General features: G+C 54.0%; 1 protein-coding gene across 2 annotated transcripts in view; it reads left to right on the forward strand.

Moving 5' to 3' along the window:
* LOC148436204 (zinc transporter ZIP4-like) overlaps nucleotides 1–26247 on the forward strand; it is a 175482-nt gene that overhangs the window by 78346 nt on the left and 70889 nt on the right. For both annotated transcript variants that reach the window (XM_088465214.1, XM_088465213.1), the window contains 3 exons: nucleotides 8162–8316; nucleotides 10118–10292; nucleotides 13079–13251. In XM_088465214.1, the coding sequence (XP_088321340.1) occupies nucleotides 8162–8316; nucleotides 10118–10292; nucleotides 13079–13251 (503 nt within the window). The remainder of the gene's footprint in view (nucleotides 1–8161; nucleotides 8317–10117; nucleotides 10293–13078; nucleotides 13252–26247) is intronic.

The following is a 26247-nucleotide window of genomic DNA, read 5'->3' on the forward strand; positions in this document are numbered from 1 at the left end:
TCACACCTCCCCTCCCCACAGCACTCACCTCTCCTCACACCTCCCCTCCCCACAGCACTCACCTCTCCTCACACCTCCCCTCCCCACAGCACTCACCTCTCCTCACACCTCCCCTCCCCACAGCACTCACCTCTCCTCACACCTCCCCTTCCCACAGCACTCACCTCTCCACACACCTCCCCTCCCCACAGCACTCACCTCTCCACACACCTCACCTCCCCACAGCACTCACCTCTCCTCACACCTCCCCTCCCCACAGCACTCACCTCTCCTCACACCTCCCCTCCCGACAGCACTCACCTCTCCTCACACCTCCCCTCCCCACAGCACTCACCTCTCCTCACACCTCCCCTCCCCACAGCACTCACCTCTCCTCACACCTCCCCTCCCCACAGCACTCACCTCTCCTCACACCTCCCCTCCCCACAGCACTCACCTCTCCACACACCTCCCCTCCCCACAGCACTCACCTCTCCACACACCTCACCTCCCCACAGCACTCACCTCTCCTCACACCTCCCCTCTCCACAGCACTCACCTCTCTTCACACCTCCCCTCCCCACAGCACTCACCTCTCCTCACACCTCCCCTCCCCACAGCACTCACCTCTCCTCACACCTCCCCTTCCCACAGCACTCATCTCTCCTCACACCTCCCCTCCCCACTCACCTCTCCTCACACCTCCCCTCCCCACTCACCTCTCCTCACACCTCCCCTCCCCACAGCATTCACCTCTCCTCACACCTCCCCTCCCCACAGCACTCACTTCTCCTCACACCTCCCCTCCCCACAGCACTCACCTCTCCTCACACCTCCCCTCCCCACAGCACTCACCTCTCCTTACACCTCCCCTCCCCAAAGCACTCACCTCTCCTCACACCTCCCCTCCCCACTCACCTCACCTCAGACCTCCCCACCCCACTCACCTCTCCTCACACCTCCCCTCCCCTCCCCACAGCACTCACCTCTCCTCACACCTCCCCTCCCCACAGCACTCCCCTCTCCTCACACCTCCCCTCCCCAAAGTACTCCCCTCTCCTCACACCTCCCCTCTCCACAGCACTCCCCTCTCCTCACACCTCCCCTCTCCACAGCACTCACCTCTCCTCACACCTCCCCACAGCACTCACCTCTCCTCACACCACCCCTCACCACAGCACTCACTTCTCCTCACACCTCCCCTCCCCACAGCACTGCCCTCTCCTCACACCTCCCCTCCCCACAGCACTCACTTCTCCTCACACCTCCCCTCCCCACAGCACTCACCTCTCCTCACACCTCCCCTCCCCTCCCTTCAGCACGTAAGCCTGTGGTGCTCGGGAGGGGGGGACCCCTCCTTTGGGGGTTCCCTGACTCCCCCGAGATCACCGCTTTGCGCTGACCGACTTGGGGTGCTAATGCTTTGGACCTGGAGCCCCAGCGATTGGGCCTCCAGGGCTGTGGCATTACACCCCGGTCGGTTGGGTCTGGTGCTGGTCTTAAATATCGGGGGTACCCCACATCTTTTTTGCCCCCTATATTTAAAACCAGCACTAGTCCCTGCAGCCTGGTGTTGGTTTCTAAAATACGGTAGAACCCTACACTTTTTGTTCCCCATATTTTGTTCACCACTGGCTGAGAAACCTGGGGCTGGTTTGGCTTTGGGGGGGGGGACCTTATGTCATTTTTTTTTTTTTAAATTGTATTTTTTACAGGTTAAATAAAACAGGAATTTTTGGGAAATATTCTAGGGACCCCCTAAAGATGTGTAGACATGGGGGATCACTATGGGTACCCCCATTTTTAACTACTGAAGGAAGCAAGAGTTTCTAATAGCTGTGGAGAGGAGTGTCAGAGGCGTGTTATAGGCGTATTAGGGGAGTGTCAGAGGAGTGTTATGGGAGTGTCAGAGGAGTGTAATGGGAGTGTCAGGGGCGTGTTACGGGAGTGTCAGGGGTGTGTTACGGTAGTGTCAGGGGCGTGTTACGGGAGTGTCAGTGGCATGTTACGGGAGTGTCAGGGGCGTGTTACGGCAGTGTCAGGGGCGTGTTATGGCAGTGTCAGGGGCGTGTTATGGGAGTGTCAGGGACGTCTTATGGGAGTGTCAGGGATGTCTTATGGGAGTGTCAGGGATGTCTTATGGGAGTGTCAGGGACGTCTTATGGGAGTGTCAGGGGCGTGTTATGGGAGTGTCAGAGGAGTGTTATGGGAGTGTCAGAGGAGTGTTATGGGAGTGTCAGAGGCGTGTTATGGGAGTGTCATGGGTATGTTATGGGAGTCAGGGACGTCTTATGGGAGTGTCAGGGGTGTGTTATGGGAGTGTCAGAGGCGTGTTATGGGAGTGTCAGTGGAGTGTTATGGGAGTGTCAGTGGAGTGTTATGGGAGTGTCAGAGGAGTGTTATGGGAGTGTCAGAGGAGTGTTATGGGAGTGTCAGAGGCGTGTTATGGGAGTGTCAGTGGAGTGTTATGGGAGTGTCAGAGGAGTGTTATGCGAGTGTCAGAGGAGTGTTATGGGAGTGTCAGAGGAGTGTTATGGGAGTGTCAGAGGAGTGTTATGGGAGTGTCAGAGGCATGTTATGGGAGTGTCATGGGTATGTTATGGGAGTCAGGGACGTCTTATGGGAGTGTCAGGGGCATGTTATGGGAGTGTCAGGGGTGTGTTATGGGAGTGTCAGAGGAGTGTTATGGGAGTGTCAGAGGAGTGTTATGGGAGTGTCAGAGGAGTGTTATGGGAGTGTCAGAGGCATGTTATGGGAGTGTCAGAGGAGTGTTATGGGAGTGTAAGAGGCATGTTATGGGAGTGTCATGGGCATGTTATGGGAGTCAGGGACGTCTTATGGAAGTGTCAGCGGCATGTTATGGGAGTGTCAGGGGTGTGTTATGGGAGTGTCAGAGGAGTGTTATGGGAGTGTCAGTGGAGTGTTGTGGGAGTGTCAGAGGCATGTTATGGGAGTGTCATGGGTATGTTATGGGAGTCAGGGACGTCTTATGGGAGTGTCAGGGGCATGTTATGGGAGTGTCAGGGGTGTGTTATGGGAGTGTCAGAGGAGTGTTATGGGAGTGTCAGAGGAGTGTTATGGGAGTGTCAGTGGAGTGTTGTGGGAGTGTCAGAGGAGTGTTATGGGAGTGTCAGAGGCGTGTTACAGGAGTGTCAGGGGCATAATATGGCAGTGTCAGAAGAGTTATGGGAGTATCAGAGGCGTGTTATAGGAGTGTCAGAGGCATGTTCTGGGAGTGTCAGAGGAGTATTATGGGAGTGTCAGAGGCATGTTCTGGGAGTGTCAGAGGCGTGTTTTAGGAGTGTCAGAGGCATGTCCTGGGAGTGTCAGAGGATTATTTTGGGAGTGTCAGAGACATGTTCTGGGAGTGTCAGAGGCGTGTTTTAGGAGTATCAGAGGCATGTTCTGGGAGTGTCAGGAGTATTATGGGAGTGTCAGAGGCATGTTCTGGGAGTGTCAGAGGCGTGTTCTAGGAGTGTCAGAGGCATGTTCTAGGAGTGTCAGAGGCATGTTCTAGGAGTGTCAGTAGTATTATGGGAGTGTCAGAGGCATGTTCTGGGAGTGTCAGAGGCATGTTCTGGGAGTGTCAGAGGAGTATTATGGGAGTGTCAGAGGCATGTTCTAGGAGTGTCAGAGGCATGTTCTGGGAGTGTCAGAGGCATGTTCTGGGAGTGTCAGAGGAGTATTATGGGAGTGTCAGAGGCATGTTCTAGGAGTGTCAGAGGCGTGTTCTGGGAGTGTCAGAGGCGTGTTTTAGGAGTGTCAGAGGCATGTACTGGGAGTGTCAGAGGCATGTTCTGGGAGTGTCAGAGGCATGTTCTGGGAGTGTCAGAGGCATGTTCTTGGAGTGTCAGGGGCATGTTCTGGGAGTGTCAGAGGAGTATTATGGGAGTGTCAGAGGCATGTTCTAGGAGTGTCAGAGGCATGTTCTGGGAGTGTCAGAGGCATGTACTGGGAGTGTCAGAGGCGTGTTCTAGGAGTGTCAGTGGCATGTTCTGGGAGTGTCAGAGGCGTGTTTTAGGAGTGTCAGAGAGGAGTGTCAGGGAGTGTCAGAGGCGTGTTCTGGGAGTGTCAGAGGCTTGTTCTAGGAGTGTCAGAGGCATGTTCTGGGAGTGTCAGAGGCGTGTTTTAGGAGTGTCAGAGAGGAGTGTCAGGGAGTGTCAGAGGCGTGTTCTGGGAGTGTATCATAGGCATGTTCTAGGAGTGTCAGAGGCATGTTCTGGGAGTGTCAGAGGCATGTTCTAGGAGTGTCAGAGGCGTGTCCTGGGAGTGTCAGAGGCGTGTTCTGGGAGTGTCAGAGGCATGTTCTGGGAGTGTCAGAGGCATGTTCTGGGAGTGCCAGAGGCATGTTCTGGGAGTGTCAGAGGCGTGTTCTGGGAGTGTCAGAGGCGTGTTCTGGGAGTGTCAGAGGCATGTTCTGGGAGTGTCAGAGGCATGTTCTGGGAGTGTCAGAGGCATGTTCTGGGAGTGTCAGAGAGGAGTGTCAGGGAGTGTCAGAGGCGTGTTCTGGGAGTGTCAGAGGCATGTTCTGGGAGTGTCAGAGGCATGTTCTGGGAGTGTCAGAGGCATGTTCTGGGAGTGTCAGAGGCGTGTCCTGGGAGTGTCAGAGGCATGTTCTGGGAGTGTCAGAGGCATGTTCTGGGAGTGTCAGAGGCATGTTCTGGGAGTGACAGAGGCATGTTCTGGGAGTGTCAGAGGCGTGTTCTGGGAGTGTCAGAGGCGTGTTCTGGGAGTGTCAGAGGCGTGTTCTGGGAGTGCCAGAGGCATGTTCTGGGAGTGTCAGAGGCGTGTTCTGGGAGTGTCAGAGGCATGTTCTGGGAGTGTCAGAGGCATGTTCTGGGAGTGTCAGAGAGGAGTGTCAGGGAGTGTCAGAGGCGTGTTCTGGGAGTGTCAGAGGCATGTTCTGGGAGTGTCAGAGGCGTGTTATGGGAGTGTCAGAGGCGTGTTCTGGGAGTGTCAGAGGCATGTTCTGGGAGTGTCAGAGGCATGTTCTGGGAGTGTCAGAGGCCTGTTCTGGGAGTGTCAGAGGCCTGTTCTGGGAGTGTCAGAGGCCTGTTCTGGGAGTGTCAGAGGCCTGTTCTGGGAGTGTCAGAGGCATGTTCTGGGAGTTTCAGAGGCATGTTCTGGGAGTGTCAGAGGCATGTTCTGGGAGTGTCAGAGGCAAGTTCTGGGAGTGTCAGAGGCATGTTCTGGGAGTGTCAGAGGCATGTTCTGGGAGTGTCAGAGGCATGTTCTGGGAGTGTCAGAGGCGTGTTCTGGGAGTGTCAGAGGCATGTTATGGGAGTGTCAGAGGCATGTTCTGGGAGTGTCAGAGGCGTGTTCTGGGAGTGTCAGAGGCGTGTTCTGGGAGTGTCAGAGGCTTGTTCTGGGAGTGTCAGAGGCATGTTCTGGGAGTGTCAGAGGCGTGTTTTAGGAGTGTCAGAGAGGAGTGTCAGGGAGTGTCAGAGGCGTGTTCTGGGAGTGTATCATAGGCATGTTCTAGGAGTGTCAGAGGCATGTTCTGGGAGTGTCAGAGGCATGTTCTAGGAGTGTCAGAGGCGTGTCCTGGGAGTGTCAGAGGCGTGTTCTGGGAGTGTCAGAGGCATGTTCTGGGAGTGTCAGAGGCATGTTCTGGGAGTGCCAGAGGCATGTTCTGGGAGTGTCAGAGGCGTGTTCTGGGAGTGTCAGAGGCATGTTCTGGGAGTGTCAGAGGAGTGTTCTGGGAGTGTCAGAGGCATGTTCTGGGAGTGTCAGAGGCGTGTTTTAGGAGTGTCAGAGGCGTGTCCTGGGAGTGTCAGAGGCATGTTCTAGGAGTGTCAGAGGCGTGTCCTGGGAGTGTCAGAGGCATGTTCTGGGAGTGTCAGAGGCATGTTCTGGGAGTGTCAGAGGCATGTTCTGGGAGTGTCAGAGGCATGTCCTGGGAGTGTCAGAGGCATGTTCTGGGAGTGTCAGAGGCATGTTCTGGGAGTGTCAGAGGCATGTTCTGGGAGTGCCAGAGGCATGTTCTGGGAGTGTCAGAGGCGTGTTCTGGGAGTGTCAGAGGCGTGTTCTGGGAGTGTCAGAGGCGTGTTCTGGGAGTGCCAGAGGCATGTTCTGGGAGTGTCAGAGGTGTGTTCTGGGAGTGTCAGAGGCATGTTCTGGGAGTGTCAGAGGCATGTTCTGGGAGTGTCAGAGAGGAGTGTCAGGGAGTGTCAGAGGCGTGTTCTGGGAGTGTCAGAGGCATGTTCTGGGAGTTTCAGAGGCATGTTCTGGGAGTGTCAGAGGCATGTTCTGGGAGTGTCAGAGGCAAGTTCTGGGAGTGTCAGAGGCATGTTCTGGGAGTGTCAGAGGCATGTTCTGGGAGTGTCAGAGGCATGTTCTGGGAGTGTCAGAGGCGTGTTCTGGGAGTGTCAGAGGCATGTTATGGGAGTGTCAGAGGCATGTTCTGGGAGTGTCAGAGGCGTGTTCTGGGAGTGTCAGAGGCGTGTTCTGGGAGTGTCAGAGGCTTGTTCTGGGAGTGTCAGAGGCATGTTCTGGGAGTGTCAGAGGCGTGTTTTAGGAGTGTCAGAGAGGAGTGTCAGGGAGTGTCAGAGGCGTGTTCTGGGAGTGTATCATAGGCATGTTCTAGGAGTGTCAGAGGCATGTTCTGGGAGTGTCAGAGGCATGTTCTAGGAGTGTCAGAGGCGTGTCCTGGGAGTGTCAGAGGCGTGTTCTGGGAGTGTCAGAGGCATGTTCTGGGAGTGTCAGAGGCATGTTCTGGGAGTGCCAGAGGCATGTTCTGGGAGTGTCAGAGGCGTGTTCTGGGAGTGTCAGAGGCATGTTCTGGGAGTGTCAGAGGAGTGTTCTGGGAGTGTCAGAGGCATGTTCTGGGAGTGTCAGAGGCATGTTTTAGGAGTGTCAGAGGCGTGTCCTGGGAGTGCCAGAGGCATGTTCTGGGAGTGTCAGAGGCGTGTTCTGGGAGTGTCAGAGGCGTGTCCTGGGAGTGTCAGAGGCATGTTCTAGGAGTGTCAGAGGCGTGTCCTGGGAGTGTCAGAGGCATGTTCTGGGAGTGTCAGAGGCATGTTCTGGGAGTGTCAGAGGCATGTTCTGGGAGTGTCAGAGGCATGTCCTGGGAGTGTCAGAGGCATGTTCTGGGAGTGTCAGAGGCATGTTCTGGGAGTGTCAGAGGCATGTTCTGGGAGTGCCAGAGGCATGTTCTGGGAGTGTCAGAGGCGTGTTCTGGGAGTGTCAGAGGCGTGTTCTGGGAGTGTCAGAGGCGTGTTCTGGGAGTGCCAGAGGCATGTTCTGGGAGTGTCAGAGGTGTGTTCTGGGAGTGTCAGAGGCATGTTCTGGGAGTGTCAGAGGCATGTTCTGGGAGTGTCAGAGAGGAGTGTCAGGGAGTGTCAGAGGCGTGTTCTGGGAGTGTCAGAGGCATGTTCTGGGAGTGTCAGAGGCATGTTCTGGGAGTGTCAGAGGCGTGTTATGGGAGTGTCAGAGGCATGTTCTGGGAGTGTCAGAGGCATGTTCTGGGAGTGTCAGAGGCATGTTCTGGGAGTGTCAGAGGCGTGTTCTGGGAGTGTCAGAGGCCTGTTCTGGGAGTGTCAGAGGCCTGTTCTGGGAGTGTCAGAGGCCTGTTCTGGGAGTGTCAGAGGCATGTTCTGCGAGTGTCAGAGGCATGTTCTGGGAGTTTCAGAGGCATGTTCTGGGAGTGTCAGAGGCATGTTCTGGGAGTGTCAGAGGCAAGTTCTGGGAGTGTCAGAGGCATGTTCTGGGAGTGTCAGAGGCATGTTCTGGGAGTGTCAGAGGCATGTTCTGGGAGTGTCAGAGGCGTGTTCTGGGAGTGTCAGAGGCATGTTATGGGAGTGTCAGAGGCATGTCAGTGACATCCTCTGTGTTCCCAGATGCACAGCCGCAGTGGCCATGGTTGGACAGTGAAACTGCACCAGCCAGAGTGCAACCAATGGTGGAGACACCAATTGGTATTACAGCGTGCAGGGGCGCTCATAGTGGGCATCGCAGTCATTGCACATTTGGCCACATGGATGTACATAAGGGGAGGAGTTTGTAGTAGAATTTAAATAAACTCGCAGGTGGGCGACCACCAATAGACGCTGCTGTGTGCGTTTCTGCTTGAGGCTTACAATCAGGCTCAGTATGAGATCTTTACTGTCACTCTAATAAATATGACCCCAGGAATCAGCTGCTCATTGCTGACACGTTATGTAATCTCTATTCGCGGTTCCAGGGCTGACCTCCCTCATGCAAGCTCTGAACTTGGTGAGCAAAGATGACCATGATGAGGACCATAATGACGATATCACCGGCAGCAACCAGACAGACGGACAAAGAAGACGTAGCTTGAGACAAACTGATACAGCTGACGTGCATCACTGGGATGAGGTCGGTATATATCTCCTCTTATAATAATATTATTGGCAGTGTCACTTCTTCTACAGGCATAGGGGCTCAGACACAAGGATAGGGGCTCAGACACATGGATAGGGGCTCAGACAAATGGATAGGGGCTCAGACACAAAGGATAGGGGCCCAGACACAAGGATAGGGGCCCAGACACAAGGATAGGGGCCCAGACACATGTATAAGGGCCCAGACACAAGGATAGGGGCTCAGACACATGGATAGGAGCCCAGACACAAGGATAGGGGCCCCGACACAAGGATAGGGGCTCAGACACAAGGATAGGGGCCCAGAGACAAGGATAGGGGCCCAGAGACAAGGATAGGGGCTCAGACACATGGATAGGGGCCCAGAGACAAGGATAGGGGCTCAGACACATGGATAGGGGCCCAGACACATGGATAGGGGCCCAGAGACAAGGATAGGGTCCCAGACACAAGGATAGGGGTGCAGAGACAGGATGGGGCCCAGGCACATGGATAGGGGCCCAGAGACAAGGATAGTGGCCCAGAGGCAAGGATAGGGGCCCAGACACATGGATAGGGGCCCAGAGACAAGGATAGGGGCCCAGAGACAAGGATAGGGGCCCAGACACATGAATAGAAGCCCAGACACAAGGATAGGGGCCCAGAGACATGGATAGGGGCCCAGAGACAAGGATAGGGTCCCAGACACAAGGATAGGGGTGCAGAGACAGGATGGGGCCCAGGCACATGGATAGGGGCACAGAGACAAGGATAGGGGCCCAGACACATGGATAGGGGCACAGAGACAAGGATAGGGGCCCAGACACATGAATAGGGGCCCAGACACAAGGATAGGGGCCCAGACACATGGACAGGGGCCCAGAGACAAGGACAGGGGCCCAGAGACAAGGATAGGGGCCCAGACACAAGGATAGGGGCCCAGACACAAGGATAGGGGTCCAGACACATGGATAGGGGCCCAGACACATGGATAGGGGCCCAGACACATGGATAGGGGCCCAGAGACAAGGATAGGGGCCCAGACACATGGATAGGGGCTCAATGCTGTTACATCTGAACATAAAAACTACACTCTTTGCTGTACCAAACGCACCAACGGTCCCCGATTGAGACAATCCCAGATTTTAAAGACTTGCCCCTGAAAATGTCCCTGTGCCAAGATGCCTGAAGTGGATTTACAAGTTTGTGTTTGGGTTCCACTTATCGTCGGTAACCTCCACTACTGACATCTCCTATTGGTGATATTCCACCACTAGACACTCACCGACTGCCAAATGCCCACTAGTTGTAGGAGAGTAGTCACTGCCATTACCAGGCTCCGTACCCTGCACCTGTAACCGCTTACTTCTGGGTGCTGGTATACAGTAGCTGCTGCAGAGCCTCTTTGCTGGTGATTCTGGGCCTGATTTAGATGCGGATGGTCTTGCACAGCAGCAGGAGATGTCTGTAGGAAATAGCCGCCTCCTGCATGCATCTGCGATCTGAGCTCCAGCATGCATCTGCGATCTGAGCTCCTGCATGCATCTGCGATCTGAGTGCTAAGTCTGAAGATGCAGCATTGGAGAACCATCGCTACCATTGATCATGATGTTTGCAGCCCCCGGCCAGTCTATGTAAGCCAAAGCTTACTCAGACTGGCCATCGGAACGGTCAGTGAGTACCCAGCTTATGCCGAGCAGCACGTAAGGGCAAAATGCACAGATACAAGAGGGAAGTAAGTGTAATAATGAGGACTTTATGTGGCATTTTACATTGTTATTAAAAATTGATTGATGGAAACATTCTGTCACCCCAAGACTTGCTTCAGCCCGGAAGAGATCATGACCATACATGGTGTGAACAAAGATGAAGGAATCCTTCCAGAGAAATTCACAGAGATCAGCACCAGTCTAATCCAGCAGCAGCTTACTGGGGCCTGTCCTGAGAATCACCGGCATGAGAGCAGCGGGGGACAGCTGAGCACGGCTGAAAGTAAGGGAGCGCTCTGCAAAAGTGCACTAATGGGGGACAGCTGAGCACGGCTGAAAGTAAGGGAGCTCTCTGCAAAAGTGCACTAATGGGGGACAGCTGAGCACGGCTGAAAGTAAGGGAGCGCTCTGCAAATGTGCACTAATGGGGGACAGCTGAGCACGGCTGAAAGTAAGGGAGCGCTCTGCAAAAGTGCACTAATGGGGGACAGCTGAGCACGGCTGAAAGTACGGGAGCGCTCTGCAAAAGTGCACTAATGGGGGACAGCTGAGCACGGCTGAAAGTAAGGGAGCGCTCTGCAAAAGTGCACTAATGGGGGACAGCTGAGCACGGCTGAAAGTAAGGGAGCGCTCTGCAAAAGTGCACTAATGGGGGACAGCTGAGCACGGCTGAAAGTAAGGGAGCGCTCTGCAAAAGTGCACTAATGGGGGACAGCTGAGCACGGCTGAAAGTAAGGGAGCGCTCTGCAAAAGTGCACTAATGGGGGACAGCTGAGCACGGCTGAAAGTAAGGGAGCGCTCTGCAAAAGTGCACTAATGGGGGACAGCTGAGCACAGCTGAAAGTAAGGGAGTGCTCTGCAAAAGTGCACTAATGGGGGAAAGCTGAGCACAGCTGAAAGTAAGGGAGCACTCTGCAAATGTGCACTAATGGGGGACAGCTGAGCACAGCTGAAAGTAAGGGAGTGCTCTGCAAATGTGCACTAATGGGGGACAGCTGAGCACAGCTGAAAGTAAGGGAGCGCTCTGCAAATGTGCACTAATGGGGGACAGCTGAGCACAGCTGAAAGTAAGGGAGCGCTCTGCAAAAGTGCACTAATGGGGGAAAGCTGAGCACAGCTGAAAGTAAGGGAGCACTCTGCAAATGTGCACTAATGGGGGACAGCTGAGTACAGCTGAAAGTAAGGGAGCGCTCTGCAAATGTGCACTAATGGGGGACAGCTGAGCACAGCTGAAAGTAAGGGAGCGCTCTGCAAATGTGCACTAACAGGGGACAGCTGAGCATGGCTGCAAGTGAGCGCTCTGCAAATGTGCACTAACAGGGGACAGCTGAGCATGGCTGAAAGTAAGTGAGCGTTCTGCAAATGTGCACTAATGGGGGACAGCTGGGCATGGCTGAAAGTAAGTGAGAACTCTGCAAATGTGCACTAATGGGGGACAGCTGAGCACGGCTGAAAGTGAGCGCTCTGCAAATGTGCACTATTGGGGGACAGCTGAGTACGGCTGAAAGTAAGTGAGCGCTCTGCAAATGTGCACTAATGGGGGACAGCTGGGCATGGCTGAAAGTAAGTGAGAACTCTGCAAATGTGCACTAATGGGGGACAGCTGAGCACGGCTGAAAGTGAGCGCTCTGCAAATGTGCACTATTGGGGGACAGCTGAGTACGGCTGAAAGTAAGGGAGCGCTCTGCAAAAGTGCACTAATGGGGGACAGCTGAGCACGGCTGAAAATAAGTGAGCGCTCTGCAAATGTGCACTAATTGGGGACAGCTGAGCACGGCTGAAAGTAAGGGAGCACTCTGCAAATTTGTACTGTCTCTAGCTGTCTCCAGCTGTCACTGTCACTAGCTGTCATTGTCACTGTCTCTAGCTGTCACTGTCACTAGCTGTCACTAGCTGTCACTGTCACTAGCTGTCATTGTCACTAGCTGTCATTGTCACTGTCTCTAGCTGTCACTAGCTGTCACTGTCTCTAGCTGTCACTGTCACTAGCTGTCACTGTCTCTAGCTGTCACTAGCTGTCACTGTCACTAGCTGTCACTGTCACTACACTAGCTGTCATTGTCACTGTCTCTAGCTGTTACTAGCTGTCACTGTCTCTAGCTGTCACTGTCACTAGCTATCACTGTTTCTAGCTGTCACTAGCTGTCACTGTCACTAGCTGTCACTGTCTCTAGCTGTCACTGTCTCTAGCTGTCACTAGCTGTCACTGTCACTAGCTGTCACTGTCTCTAGCTGTCACTAGCTGTCACTGTCACTACACTAGCTGTCATTGTCACTGTCTCTAGCTGTCACTAGCTGTCACTGTCTCTAGCTGTCACTGTCACTAGCTGTCACTGTCTCTAGCTGTCACTAGCTGTCACTGTCACTGTCTCTAGCTGTCACTGTCTCTAGCTGTCACTAGCTGTCACTGTCACTAGTTGTCACTGTCACTGTCTCTAGCTGTCACTAGCTGTCACTGTCTCTAGCTGTCACTGTCACTGTCTCTAGCTGTCACTAGCTGTCACTGTCTCTAGCTGTCACTGTCACTAGCTGTCACTAGCTGTCACTGTCACTAGCTGTCACTGTCTCTATAGCTGTCACTGTCACTGTCTCTAGCTGTCACTGTCACTAGCTGTCACTAGCTGTCACTGTCACTAGCTGTCACTGTCTCTATAGCTGTCACTGTCACTGTCTCTAGCTGTCTCTAGCGGTCACTGTCTCTAGCTGTCTCTAGCGGTCACTGTCTCTAGCTGTCGCTGTCACTGTCACTAGCTAGCTTGCCTCCCCTCCGTCCCCTGCGGCGGTCCTGTGACAAATCACCACGGAAGGGAGTTACAGTATATCGGATCCAAAACACTTGAGATCCAACGCCGGGAAGATGACGTTGCGCCTAGTTTTGGCATCTGAGCTGCGGCTCGGATCTCCTCGGTTAAGGTAAGTTTGAGCAGGTTCAGTTTCCACGAATCCAAACCCGCTCATCTGTAATTTTATTATTTAATGTATAAAACTGATCTACAATATTATTCCCTATGGACATACATGTAATGTGCTCTTTGTCTTCAACCTAATTTGCTTCCATTGTATTTGCAGAATACATATATGGCAGCATCGCAACGCTGATCGTGTGTCTGTGCTCACTGCTTGGTATTACACTACTGCTGTGCGCAGCCTGCACCAGTACATACCAGTACATTATCCAGTTCTTTGTCAGCCTGGCCGTGGGATCTCTAACCGGAGACGCCATCCTGCACCTTATCCCACAGGTAATGTCTGTAGGTGACCGATGTGCTAGACCTGTAATCAGGATGTGTAGGGAGGGCAGCCGTGAGAAGAGCTCGATGGAAATGTGGCCATGCAATATTGTGTATTCCCAGCCCCTCCGGGGCTCTGTGGTGCTGAAGACAGCTCGATAATACAATGCCCGGGACGTGGCTGTGCCTCTGGCAGGTCTGGGCCCACAGTATTTTGTACCTGCTCCTACCTCTCAGTGCCCAAGTTGATATGGATCTTTTAGCTATAGGCAATCAGTGACCCGGTGCCTGGGAGGGCAGACACATAATAACAGCAGCAATCACTGACCCGGTGCCTGGGAGGGCAGACACATAATAACAGCAGCAATCAGTGACACGGTGCCTGGGAGGGCAGACACATAATAACAGCAGCAATCAGTGACCCGGTGCCTGGGAGGGCAGACACATAATAACAGCAGCAATCACTGACCCGGTGCCTGGGAGGGCAGACACATAATAACAGCAGCAATCAGTGACCCGGTGCCTGGGAGGGCAGACACATAATAACAGCAGCAATCACTGACCCGGTGCCTGGGAGGGCAGACACATAATAACAGCAGCAATCAGAGACCCGGTGCCTGGGAGGGCAGACACATAATAACAGCAGCAATCACTGACCCAGTGCCTGGGAGGGCAGACACATAAAAACAACAGTAATCAGTGACCCGGTGCCTGGGAGGGCAGACACATAATAACAGCAGCAATCAGTGACCCGGTGCCTGGGAGGGCAGACACATAATAACAGCAGTAATCAGTGACCCGGTGCCTGGGAGGGCAGACACATAATAACAGCAGCAATCAGTGACCCGGTGCCTGGGAGGGCAGACACATAATAACAGCAGTAATCAGTGACCCGGTGCCTGGGAGGGCAGACATATAATAACAGCAGTAATCACTGACCCGGTGCCTGGGAGGGCAGACACATAATAGCAGCAGTAATCAGTGACCCGGTGCCTGGGAGGGCAGACACATAATAACAGCAGTAATCAGTGACCCGGTGCCTGGGAGGGCAGACACATAATAACAGCAGTAATCAGTGACCCGGTGCCTGGGAGGGCAGACACATAATAACAGCATTAATCAGTGACCCGGTGCCTGGGAGGGCAGACACATAATAACAGCAGTAATCAATGACCCGGTGCCTGGGAGGGCAGACACATAATAACAGCAGCAATCAGTGACCCGGTGCCTGGGAGGGCAGACACATAATAACAGCATTAATCAATGACCCGGTGCCTGGGAGGGCAGACACATAATAGCAGCAGCAATCACTGACCCGGTGCCTGGGAGGGCAGACACATAATAACAGCAGCAATCAGTGACCCGGTGCCTGGGAGGGCAGACCGATAATAACAGCAGCAATCAGTGACCCGGTGCCTGCGAGGGTAGACACATAATAACAGCAGTAATCACTGACCCGGTGCCTGGGAGGGCAGACACATAATAACAGCAGTAATCAGTGACCCGGTGCCTGGGAGGGCAGACACATAATAACAGCAGCAATCAGTGACCCGGTGCCTGGGAGGGCAGACACATAATAACAGCAGTAATCAGTGACCCGGTGCCTGGGAGGGCAGACACATAATAACAGCAGTAATCACTGACCCGGTGCCTGGGAGGGCAGACACATAATAACAGCAATAATCAGTGACCCGGTGCCTGGGAGGGCAGACACATAATAACAGCAGCAATCAGTGACCCGGTGCCTGGTAGGGCAGACACATAATAACAGCAGTAATCAGTGACCCGGTGCCTGGGAGGGCAGACACATAATAACAGCAGTAATCACTGACCCGGTGCCTGGGAGGGCAGACACATAATAACAGCAGCAAGCAATGACCCGGTGCCTGGGAGGGCAGACACATAATAACAGCAGCAAGCAGTGACCCGGTGCCTGGGAGGGCAGACACACAATAACAGCAGCAATCACTGACCCGGTGCCTGGGAGGGAAGACACATAATAACAGCAGCAATCACTGACCCGGTGCCTGGGAGGGCAGACACATAATAACAGCAGCAATCAGTGACCCGGTGCCTGGGAGGGCAGACACATAATAACAGCAGTAATCAGTGACCCGGTGCCTGGGAGGGCAGACACGGTGCCTGGGAGGGCAGACACATAATAACAGCAGCAATCAGTGACCCGGTGCCTGGGAGGGCAGACACATAATAACAGCAGTAATCAGTGACCCGGTGCCTGGGAGGGCAGACACATAATAACAGCAGTATTCACTGACCCGGTGCCTGGGAGGGCAGACACATAATAACAGCAGCAATCAGTGACCCGGTGCCTGGGAGGGCAGACACATAATAACAGCAGCAATCAGAGACCCGGTGCCTGGGAGGGCAGACACATAATAACAGCAGCAATCAGTGACCCGGTGCCTGGGAGGGCAGACACACAATAACAGCAGCAATCAGTGACCCGGTGCCTGGGAGGGCAGACACATAATAACAGCAGCAATCAGTGACCCGGTGCCTGGGAGGGCAAAAACCGAATAACAGCAGTAATCAGTGACCCGGTGCCTGGGAGGGCAGACACATAATAACAGCAGCAATCAGTGACCCGGTGCCTGGGAGGGCAGACACCGAATAACAGCAGTAATCAGTGACCCGGTACCTGGGAGGGCAGACACATAATAACAGCAGCAATCAGTGACCCGGTGCCTGGGAGGGCAGACACATAATAACAGCAGCAATCAGTGACCCGGTGCCTGGGAGGGCAGACACATAATAACAGCAGCAATCAGTGACCCGGTGCCTGGGAGGGCAGACACATAATAACAGCAGTAATCAGTGACCCGGTGCCTGGGAGGGCAGACACATATTAACAGCAGCCATCAGTGACCCGGTGCCTGGGAGGGCAGACACATAATAACAACAGTAATCAGTGACCCGGTGCCTGGGAGGGCAGACACATAATAACAGCAGTAATCAGTGACCCGGTGCCTGGGAGGGCAGACACATAATAACAGTAGCAATCACTGACCCGGTGCCTGGGAGGGCAGACACATAATAACAGCAGCTATCAGTGACCCGGTGCCTGGGAGGGCAGACACATAATAACAGCAGCAATGACCCGGTGCCTGGGAGGGCAGACACATAATAACAGCAGCAATCAGTGACCCGGTGCCTGGGAGGGCAGACACATAATAACAGCAGCTATCAGTGACCCGGTGCCTGGGAGGGCAGACACATAATAACAGCAGCAATGACCCGGTGCCTGGGAGGGCAGACACATAATAACAGCAGTAATCAGTGACCCGGTGCCTGGGAGGGCAGACACATAATAACAGCAGCAATCAGTGACCCGGTGCCTGGGAGGGCAGACACATAATAACAGCAGTAATCAGTGACCCGGTGCCTGGGAGGGCAGACACATAATAACAGCAGTAATCAGTGACCCGGTGCCTGGGAGGGCAGACATATAATAACAGCAGTAATCAGTGACCCGGTGCCTGGGAGGGCAGACACATAATAACAGCAGCAATCAGTGACCCGGTGCCTGGGAGGGCAGACACATAATAACAGCAGCAATCACTGACCCGGTGCCTGGGAGGGCAGACACATAATAACAGCAGTAATCAGTGACCCGGTGCCTGGGAGGGCAGACACATAATAACAGCACGAATCAGTGACCCGGTGCCTGGGAGGGCAGACACATAATAACAGCAGCTATCAGTGACCCGGTGCCTGGGAGGGCAGACACATAATAACAGCAGCAATCAGTGACCCGGTGCCTGGGAGGGCAGACACATAATAACAGCAGTAATCAGTGACCCGGTGCCTGGGAGGGCAGACACATAATAACAGCAGTAATCAGTGACCCGGTGCCTGGGAGGGCAGACACATAATAACAGCAGCAATCAGTGACCCGGTGCCTGGGAGGGCAGACACATAATAGCAGCAGTAATCAGTGACCCAGTGCCTGGGAGGGCAGACACATAATAACAGCAGCTATCAGTGACCCGGTGCCTGGGAGGGCAGACACATAATAACAGTAGTAATCAGTGACCCGGTGCCTGGGAGGGCAGACACATAATAAAAGCAGTAATCAGTGACCCGGTGCCTGGGAGGGCAGACACATAATAACAGCAGCAATCAGTGACCCGGTGCCTGTGAGGGCAGACACATAATGACAGCAGTAATCAGTGACCCGGTGCCTGGGAGGGCAGACACATAATAACAGCAGCAATCACTGACACGGTGCCTGGGAGGGCAGACACATAATAACAGCAGTAATCAGTGACCCGGTGCCTGGGAGGGCAGACACATAATAACAGCAGCAATCACTGACCCGGTGCCTGGGAGGGCAGACAGATAATAACAGCAGCAATCACTGACCCGATGCCTGGGAGGGCAGACACATAATAACAGCAGTAATCAGTGACCCGGTGCCTGGGAGGGCAGACCGATAATAACAGCAGCAATCAGTGACCCGGTGCCTGGGAGGGCAGACACATAATAACAGCAGTAATCAGAGACCCGGTGCCTGGGAGGGCAGACACATAATAACAGCAGCAATCAGTGACCCGGTGCCTGGGAGGGCAGACACATAATAACAGCAGTAATCAGTGACCCGGTGCCTGGGAGGGCAGACACATAATAACAGCAGTAATCAGTGACCCGGTGCCTGGGAGGGCAGACACATAATAACAGCAGTAATCAGTGACCCGGTGCCTGGGAGGGCAGACACATAATAACAGCAGTAATCAGTGACCCGGTGCCTGGGAGGGCAGACACATAATAACAGCAGTAATCAGTGACCCGGTGCCTGGGAGGGCAGACACATAATAACAGCAGTAATCACTGACCCGATGCCTGGGAGGGCAGACCGATAATAACAGCAGCAATCAGTGACCCGGTGCCTGGGAGGGCAGACACATAATAACAGCAGTAATCAGTGACCCGGTGCCTGGGAGGGCAGACACATAATAACAGCAGTAATCAGAGACCCGGTGCCTGGGAGGGCAGACAGATAATAACAGCAGCAATCACTAACCCGGTGCCTGGGAGGGCAGACACATAATAACAGCAGCAATCAGTGACCCGATGCCTGGGAGGGCAGACACATAATAACAGCAGCAATCAGTGACCCGGTGCCTGGGAGGGCAGACACATAATAACAGCAGCAATCAGTGACCCGATGCCTGGGAGGGCAGACACATAATAACAGCAGCAATCAGTGACCCGGTGCCTGGGTGGGCAGACACATAATAACAGCAGCAATCAGTGACCCGGTGCCTGGGAGGGCAGACACATAATAACAGCAGCAATCAGTGACCCGGTGCCTGGGAGGGCAGACAGATAATAACAGCAGCAATCAGTGACCCGGTGCCTGGGAGGGCAGACACATAATAACAGCAGCAATCACTGACCCGGTGCCTGGGAGGGCAGACACATAATAACAGCAGCAATCAGTGACCCGGTGCCTGGGAGGGCAGACACATAATAACAGCAGCAATCAGTGACCCGGTGCCTGGGAGGGCAGACACATAATAACAGCAGCAATCACTGACCCGGTGCCTGGGAGGGCAGACACATAATAACAGCAGCAATCAGTGACCCGGTGCCTGGGAGGGCAGACACATAATAACAGCAGCAATCACTGACCCGGTGCCTGGGAGGGCAGACACATAATAACAGCAGCAATCTGAGACCCGGTGCCTGGGAGGGCAGACACATAATAACAACAGTAATCAGTGACCCGGTGCCTGGGAGGGCAGACACATAATAACAGCAGTAATCAGTGACCCGGTGCCTGGGAGGGCAGACACATAATAACAGCAGCTATCAGTGACCCGGTGCCTGGGAGGGCAGACACATAATAACAGTAGCAATCAGTGACCCGGTGCCTGGGAGGGCAGACGCATAATAGCAGCAGTAATCAGTGAACCGGTGCCTGGGAGGGCAGACACATAATAACAGCAGTAATCAGTGACCCGGTGCCTGGGAGGGCAGACACATAATAACAGCAGCAATCACTAACCCGGTGCCTGGGAGGGCAGACACATAATAACAGCAGCAATCTGAGACCCGGTGCCTGGGAGGGCAGACACATAAAAACAACAGTAATCAGTGACCCGGTGCCTGGGAGGGCAGACACATAATAACAGCAGTAATCAGTGACCCGGTGCCTGGGAGGGCAGACACATAATAACAGCAGCTATCAGTGACCCGGTGCCTGGGAGGGCAGACACATAATAACAGTAGCAATCACTGACCCGGTGCCTGGGAGGGCAGACACATAATAACAGCAGTAATCAGTGACCCGGTGCCTGGGAGGGCAGACGCATAATAGCAGCAGTAATCAGTGACCCGGTGCCTGGGAGGGCAGACACATAATAACAGCAGTAATCAGTGACCCGGTGCCTGGGAGGGCTGACTCATAATAACAGCAGTAATCAGTGACCCGGTGCCTGGGAGGGCAGACACATAATAACAGCAGTAATCAGTGACCCGGTGCCTGGGAGGGCAGACACATAATAACAGCAGCTATCAGTGACCCGGTGCCTGGGAGGGCAGACACATAATAACAGCAGCAATCAGTGACCCGGTGCCTGGGAGGGCAGACACATAATAACAGCAGCAATCAGTGACCCGATGCCTGGGAGGGCAGACTCATAATAACAGCAGTAATCAGTGACCCAGTGCCTGGGAGGGCAGACACATAATAACAGCAGCAATCAGTGACCCGGTGCCTGGGAGGGCAGACACATAATAACAGCAGCAATCAGTGACACGGTGCCTGGGAGGGCAGACACATAATAACAGCAGTAATCAGTGACCCGGTGCCTGGGAGGGCAGACACATAATAACAGCAGTAATCACTGACCCGGTGCCAGGGAGGGCAGACAGATAATAACAGCAGCAATCAGTGACCCGGTGCCTGGGAGGGCAGACACATAATAACAGCAGCAATCAGTGACCCGTTGCCAGGGAGGGCAGACACATAATAACAGCAGCAATCACTGACCCGGTGCCTGGGAGGGCAGACACATAATAACAGCAGCAATCAGTGACCCGGTGCCTGGGAGGGCAGACACATAATAACAGCAGCTATCAGTGACCCGGTGCCTGGGAGGGCAGACACATAATAACAGCAGCTATCAGTGACCCGGTGCCTGGGAGGGCAGACACATAATAACAGCAGCAATGACCCGGTGCCTGGGAGGGCAGACACATAATAACAGCAGTAATCAGTGACCCGGTGCCTGGGAGGGCAGACACATAATAACAGCAGCAATCAGTGACCGGTGCCTGGGAGGGCAGACAGATAATAACAGCAGCAATCAGTGACCGGTGCCTGGGAGGGCAGACACATAATAACAGCAGTAATCAGTGACCCGGTGCCTGGGAGGGCAGACACATAATAACAGCAGCAATCAGTGACCGGTGCCTGGGAGGGCAGACACATAATAACAGCAGCAATCACTGACCCGGTGCCTGGGAGGGCAGACACATAATAACAGCAGCAATCAGTGACCCGGTGCCTGGGAGGGCAGACACATAATAACAGCAGCAATCAGTGACCCGGTGCCTGGGAGGGCAGACACATAATAACAGCAGCAATCAGTGACCCGGTGCCTGGGAGGGCAGACACATAATAACAGCAGGAATCAGTGACCCGGTGCCTGGGAGGGCAGACACATCATAACAGCAGCAATCAGTGACCCGGTGCCTGGGAGGGCAGACACATAATAACAGCACGAATCAGTGACCCGGTGCCTGGGAGGGCAGACAGATAATAACAGCAGTAATCAGTGACCCGGTGCCTGGGAGGGCAGACACATAATAACAGCACGAATCAGTGACCCGGTGCCTGTGAGGGCAGACACATAATAACAGCAGCAATGACCCGGTGCCTGGGAGGGCAGACACATAATAACAGCAGTAATCAGTGACCCGGTGCCTGGAAGGGCAGACACATAATAACAGCAGCAATGACCCGGTGCCTGGGAGGGCAGACACATAATAACAGCAGTAATCAGTGACACGGTGCCTGGGAGGGCAGACACATAATAACAGCAGCAATCAGTGACCCGGTGCCTGGGAGGGGAGACACATAATAACAGCAGTAATCAGTGACCCGGTGCCTGGGAGGGCAGACACATAATAACAGCAGCAATCAGTGACCCGGTGCCTGGGAGGGGAGACACATAATAACAGCAGTAATCAGTGACCCGGTGCCTGGGAGGGCAGACACATAATAACAGCAGCAATCAGAGACCCGGTGCCTGGGAGGGGAGACACATAATAACAGCAGTAATCAGTGACCCGGTGCCTGGGAGGGCAGACACATAATAACAGCAATAATCAGTGACCCGGTGCCTGGGAGGGCAGACACATAATAACAGCAGCAATCAGTGACCCGGTGCCTGGGAGGGCAGACACATAATAACAGCAGCAATCAGTGACCCGGTGCCTGGGAGGGCAGACACATAATAACAGCAGCAATCACTGACCCGGTGCCTGGGAGGGCAGACACATAATAGCAGCAGTAATCAGTGACCCGGTGCCTGGGAGGGCAGACACATAATAACAGCAGCAATCACTGACCCGGTGCCTGGGAGGGCAGACAGATAATAACAGCAGCAATCAGTGACCCGGTGCCTGGGAGGGCAGACACATAATAACTGCAGTAATCAGTGACCCGGTGCCTGGGAGGGCAGACAGATAATAACAGCAGTAATCAGTGACCCGGTGCCTGGGAGGGCAGACACATCATAACAGCAGCAATCAGTGACCCGGTGCCTGGGAGGGCAGACACATAATAACAGCAGTAATCAGTGACCCGGTGCCTGGGAGGGCAGACAGATAATAACAGCAGCAATCAGTGACCCGGTGCCTGGGAGGGCAGACACATAATAACAGCAGTAATCAGTGACCCGGTGCCTGGGAGGGCAGAAACATAATAACAGCAGCAATCAGTGACCCGGTGCCTGGGAGGGCAGACACATAATAACAGCAGCAATCAGTGACCCGGTGCCTGGGAGGGCAGACACATAATAACAGCAGTAATCAGTGACCCGGTGCCTGGGAGGGCAGAAACATAATAACAGCAGCAATGACCCGGTGCCTGGGAGGGCAAACACATAATAACAGCAGCAATCAGTGACCCGGTGCCTGGGAGGGCAGACACATAATAACAGCAGCAATCAGTGACCCGGTGCCTGGGAGGGCAGACACATAATAACAGCAGCAATCAGTGACCCGGTGCCTGGGAGGGCAGACACATAATAACAGCAGCAATCAGTGACCCGGTGCCTGGGAGGGCAGACACATAATAACAGCAGTAATCAGTGACCCGGTGCCTGGGAGGGCAGAAACATAATAACAGCAGCAATCAGTGACCCGGTGCCTGGGAGGGCAGACACATAATAACAGCAGTAATCAGTGACCCGGTGCCTGGGAGGGCAGACACATAATAACAGCAGCAATCACTAACCCGGTGCCTGGGAGGGCAGACACATAATAACAGCAGCAATCTGAGACCCGGTGCCTGGGAGGGCAGACACATAAAAACAACAGTAATCAGTGACCCGGTGCCTGGGAGGGCAGACACATAATAACAGCAGTAATCAGTGACCCGGTGCCTGGGAGGGCAGACACATAATAACAGCAGCTATCAGTGACCCGGTGCCTGGGAGGGCAGACACATAATAACAGTAGCAATCACTGACCCGGTGCCTGGGAGGGCAGACACATAATAACAGCAGTAATCAGTGACCCGGTGCCTGGGAGGGCAGACGCATAATAGCAGCAGTAATCAGTGAACCGGTGCCTGGGAGGGCAGACACATAATAACAGCAGTAATCAGTGACCCGGTGCCTGGGAGGGCAGACACATAATAACAGCAGCAATCAGTGACCCGGTGCCTGGGAGGGCAGACACATAATAACAGCAGTAATCAGTGACCCGGTGCCTGGGAGGGCAGACACATAATAACAGCAGCAATCAGTGACCCGGTGCCTGGGTGGGCAGACACATAATAACAGCAGCAATCACTGACCCGGTGCCTGGGAGGGCAGACACATAATAACAGCAGTAATCAGTGACCCGGTGCCTGGGAGGGCAGACACATAATAACAGCAGTAATCAGTGACCCGGTGCCTGGGAGGGCAGACACATAATAACAGCAGTAATCAGTGACCCGGTGCCTGGGAGGGCAGACACATAATAACAGCAGCAATCAGTGACCCAGTGCCTGGGAGGGCAGACACACAATAACAGCAGCAATCAGTGACCCGGTGCCTGGGAGGGCAGACACATAATAACAGCAGTAATCAGTGACCCGGTGCCTGGGAGGGCAGACACATAATAACAGCAGTAATCAGTGACCCGGTGCCTGGGAGGGCAGACACATAATAACAGCAGTAATCAGTGACCCGGTGCCTGGGAGGGCAGACACATAATAACAGCAGCAATCACTGACCCGGTGCCTGGGAGGGCAGACACATAATAACAGCAGCAATCAGTGACCCGGTGCCTGGGAGGGCAGACACATAATAACAGCAGCAATCAGTGACCCGGTGCCTGGGAGGGCAGACACATAATAACAGCAGCAATCAGTGACCCGGTGCCTGGGAGTGCAAAAACCGAATATCAGCAGTAATCAGTGACCCGGTGCCTGGGAGGGCAGACACATAATAACAGCAGCAATCAGTGACCCGGTGCCTGGGAGGGCAGACACATAATAACAGCAGCAATCAGTGACCCGGTGCCTGGGAGTGCAAAAACCGAATAACAGCAGTAATCAGTGACCCGGTGCCTGGGAGGGCAGACACATAATAACAGCAGTAATCAGTGACCCGGTGCCTGGGAGGGCAGACACATAATAACAGCAGCTATCAGTGACCCGGTGCCTGGGAGGGCAGACACATAATAACAGTAGCAATCACTGACCCGGTGCCTGGGAGGGCAGACACATAATAACAGCAGTAATCAGTGACCCGGTGCCTGGGAGGGCAGACGCATAATAGCAGCAGTAATCAGTGAACCGGTGCCTGGGAGGGCAGACACATAATAACAGCAGTAATCAGTGACCCGGTGCCTGGGAGTGCAAAAACCGAATAACAGCAGTAATCAGTGAACCGGTGCCTGGGAGGACAGACAGATAATAACAGCAGCAATCAGTGACCCGGTGCCTGGGAGGACAGACAGATAATAACAGCAGCAATCAGTGACCCGGTGCCTGGGAGGACAGACACATAATAACAGCAGTAATCAGTGACCCGGTGCCTGGGAGGGCAGACACATAATAACAGCAGTAATCTGAGACCCGGTGCCTGGGAGGGCAGACACCTAATAACAGCAGCAATCAGGGACCCGGTGCCTGGGAGGGCAGACACATAATAACAGCAGCAATCAGTGACCCGGTGCCTGGGAGGGCAGACACATAATAACAGCAGCTATCAGTGACCCGGTGCCTGGGAGGGCAGACACATAATAACAGCAGCAATCAGTGACCCGGTGCCTGGGAGGGCAGACACATAATAACAGCAGTAATCAGTGACCCGGTGCCTGGGAGGGCAGACACATAATAACAGCAGTAATCAGTGACCCGGTGCCTGGGAGGGCTGACTCATAATAACAGCAGTAATCAGTGACCCGGTGCCTGGGAGGGCAGACACATAATAACAGCAGTAATCAGTGACCCGGTGCCTGGGAGGGCAGACACATAATAACAGCAGCTATCAGTGACCCGGTGCCTGGGAGGGCAGACACATAATAACAGCAGCTATCAGTGACCCGGTGCCTGGGAGGGCAGACACATAATAACAGCAGTAATCAGTGACCCGGTGCCTGGGAGTGCAAAAACCGAATAACAGCAGTAATCAGTGAACCGGTGCCTGGGAGGACAGACAGATAATAACAGCAGCAATCAGTGACCCGGTGCCTGGGAGGACAGACAGATAATAACAGCAGCAATCAGTGACCCGGTGCCTGGGAGGACAGACACATAATAACAGCAGTAATCAGTGACCCGGTGCCTGGGAGGGCAGACACATAATAACAGCAGTAATCTGAGACCCGGTGCCTGGGAGGGCAGACACCTAATAACAGCAGCAATCAGGGACCCGGTGCCTGGGAGGGCAGACACATAATAACAGCAGCAATCAGTGACCCGGTGCCTGGGAGGGCAGACACATAATAACAGCAGCTATCAGTGACCCGGTGCCTGGGAGGGCAGACACATAATAACAGCAGCAATCAGTGACCCGGTGCCTGGGAGGGCAGACACATAATAACAGCAGTAATCAGTGACCCGGTGCCTGGGAGGGCAGACACATAATAACAGCAGTAATCAGTGACCCGGTGCCTGGGAGGGCTGACTCATAATAACAGCAGTAATCAGTGACCCGGTGCCTGGGAGGGCAGACACATAATAACAGCAGTAATCAGTGACCCGGTGCCTGGGAGGGCAGACACATAATAACAGCAGCTATCAGTGACCCGGTGCCTGGGAGGGCAGACACATAATAACAGCAGCAATCAGTGACCCGGTGCCTGGGAGGGCAGACACATAATAACAGCAGCAATCAGTGACCCGATGCCTGGGAGGGCAGACTCATAATAACAGCAGTAATCAGTGACCCAGTGCCTGGGAGGGCAGACACATAATAACAGCAGCAATCAGTGACCCGGTGCCTGGGAGGGCAGACACATAATAACAGCAGCAATCAGTGACACGGTGCCTGGGAGGGCAGACACATAATAACAGCAGTAATCAGTGACCCGGTGCCTGGGAGGGCAGACACATAATAACAGCAGTAATCACTGACCCGGTGCCAGGGAGGGCAGACAGATAATAACAGCAGCAATCAGTGACCCGGTGCCTGGGAGGGCAGACACATAATAACAGCAGCAATCAGTGACCCGTTGCCAGGGAGGGCAGACACATAATAACAGCAGCAATCACTGACCCGGTGCCTGGGAGGGCAGACACATAATAACAGCAGCAATCAG

The sequence above is a fragment of the Taudactylus pleione genome, unplaced genomic scaffold (assembly GCF_031769625.1).
Source record: "Taudactylus pleione unplaced genomic scaffold, aTauple2 ptg001913l, whole genome shotgun sequence".
In the NCBI taxonomy this organism is placed as follows: Eukaryota; Metazoa; Chordata; class Amphibia; order Anura; family Myobatrachidae; genus Taudactylus; species Taudactylus pleione.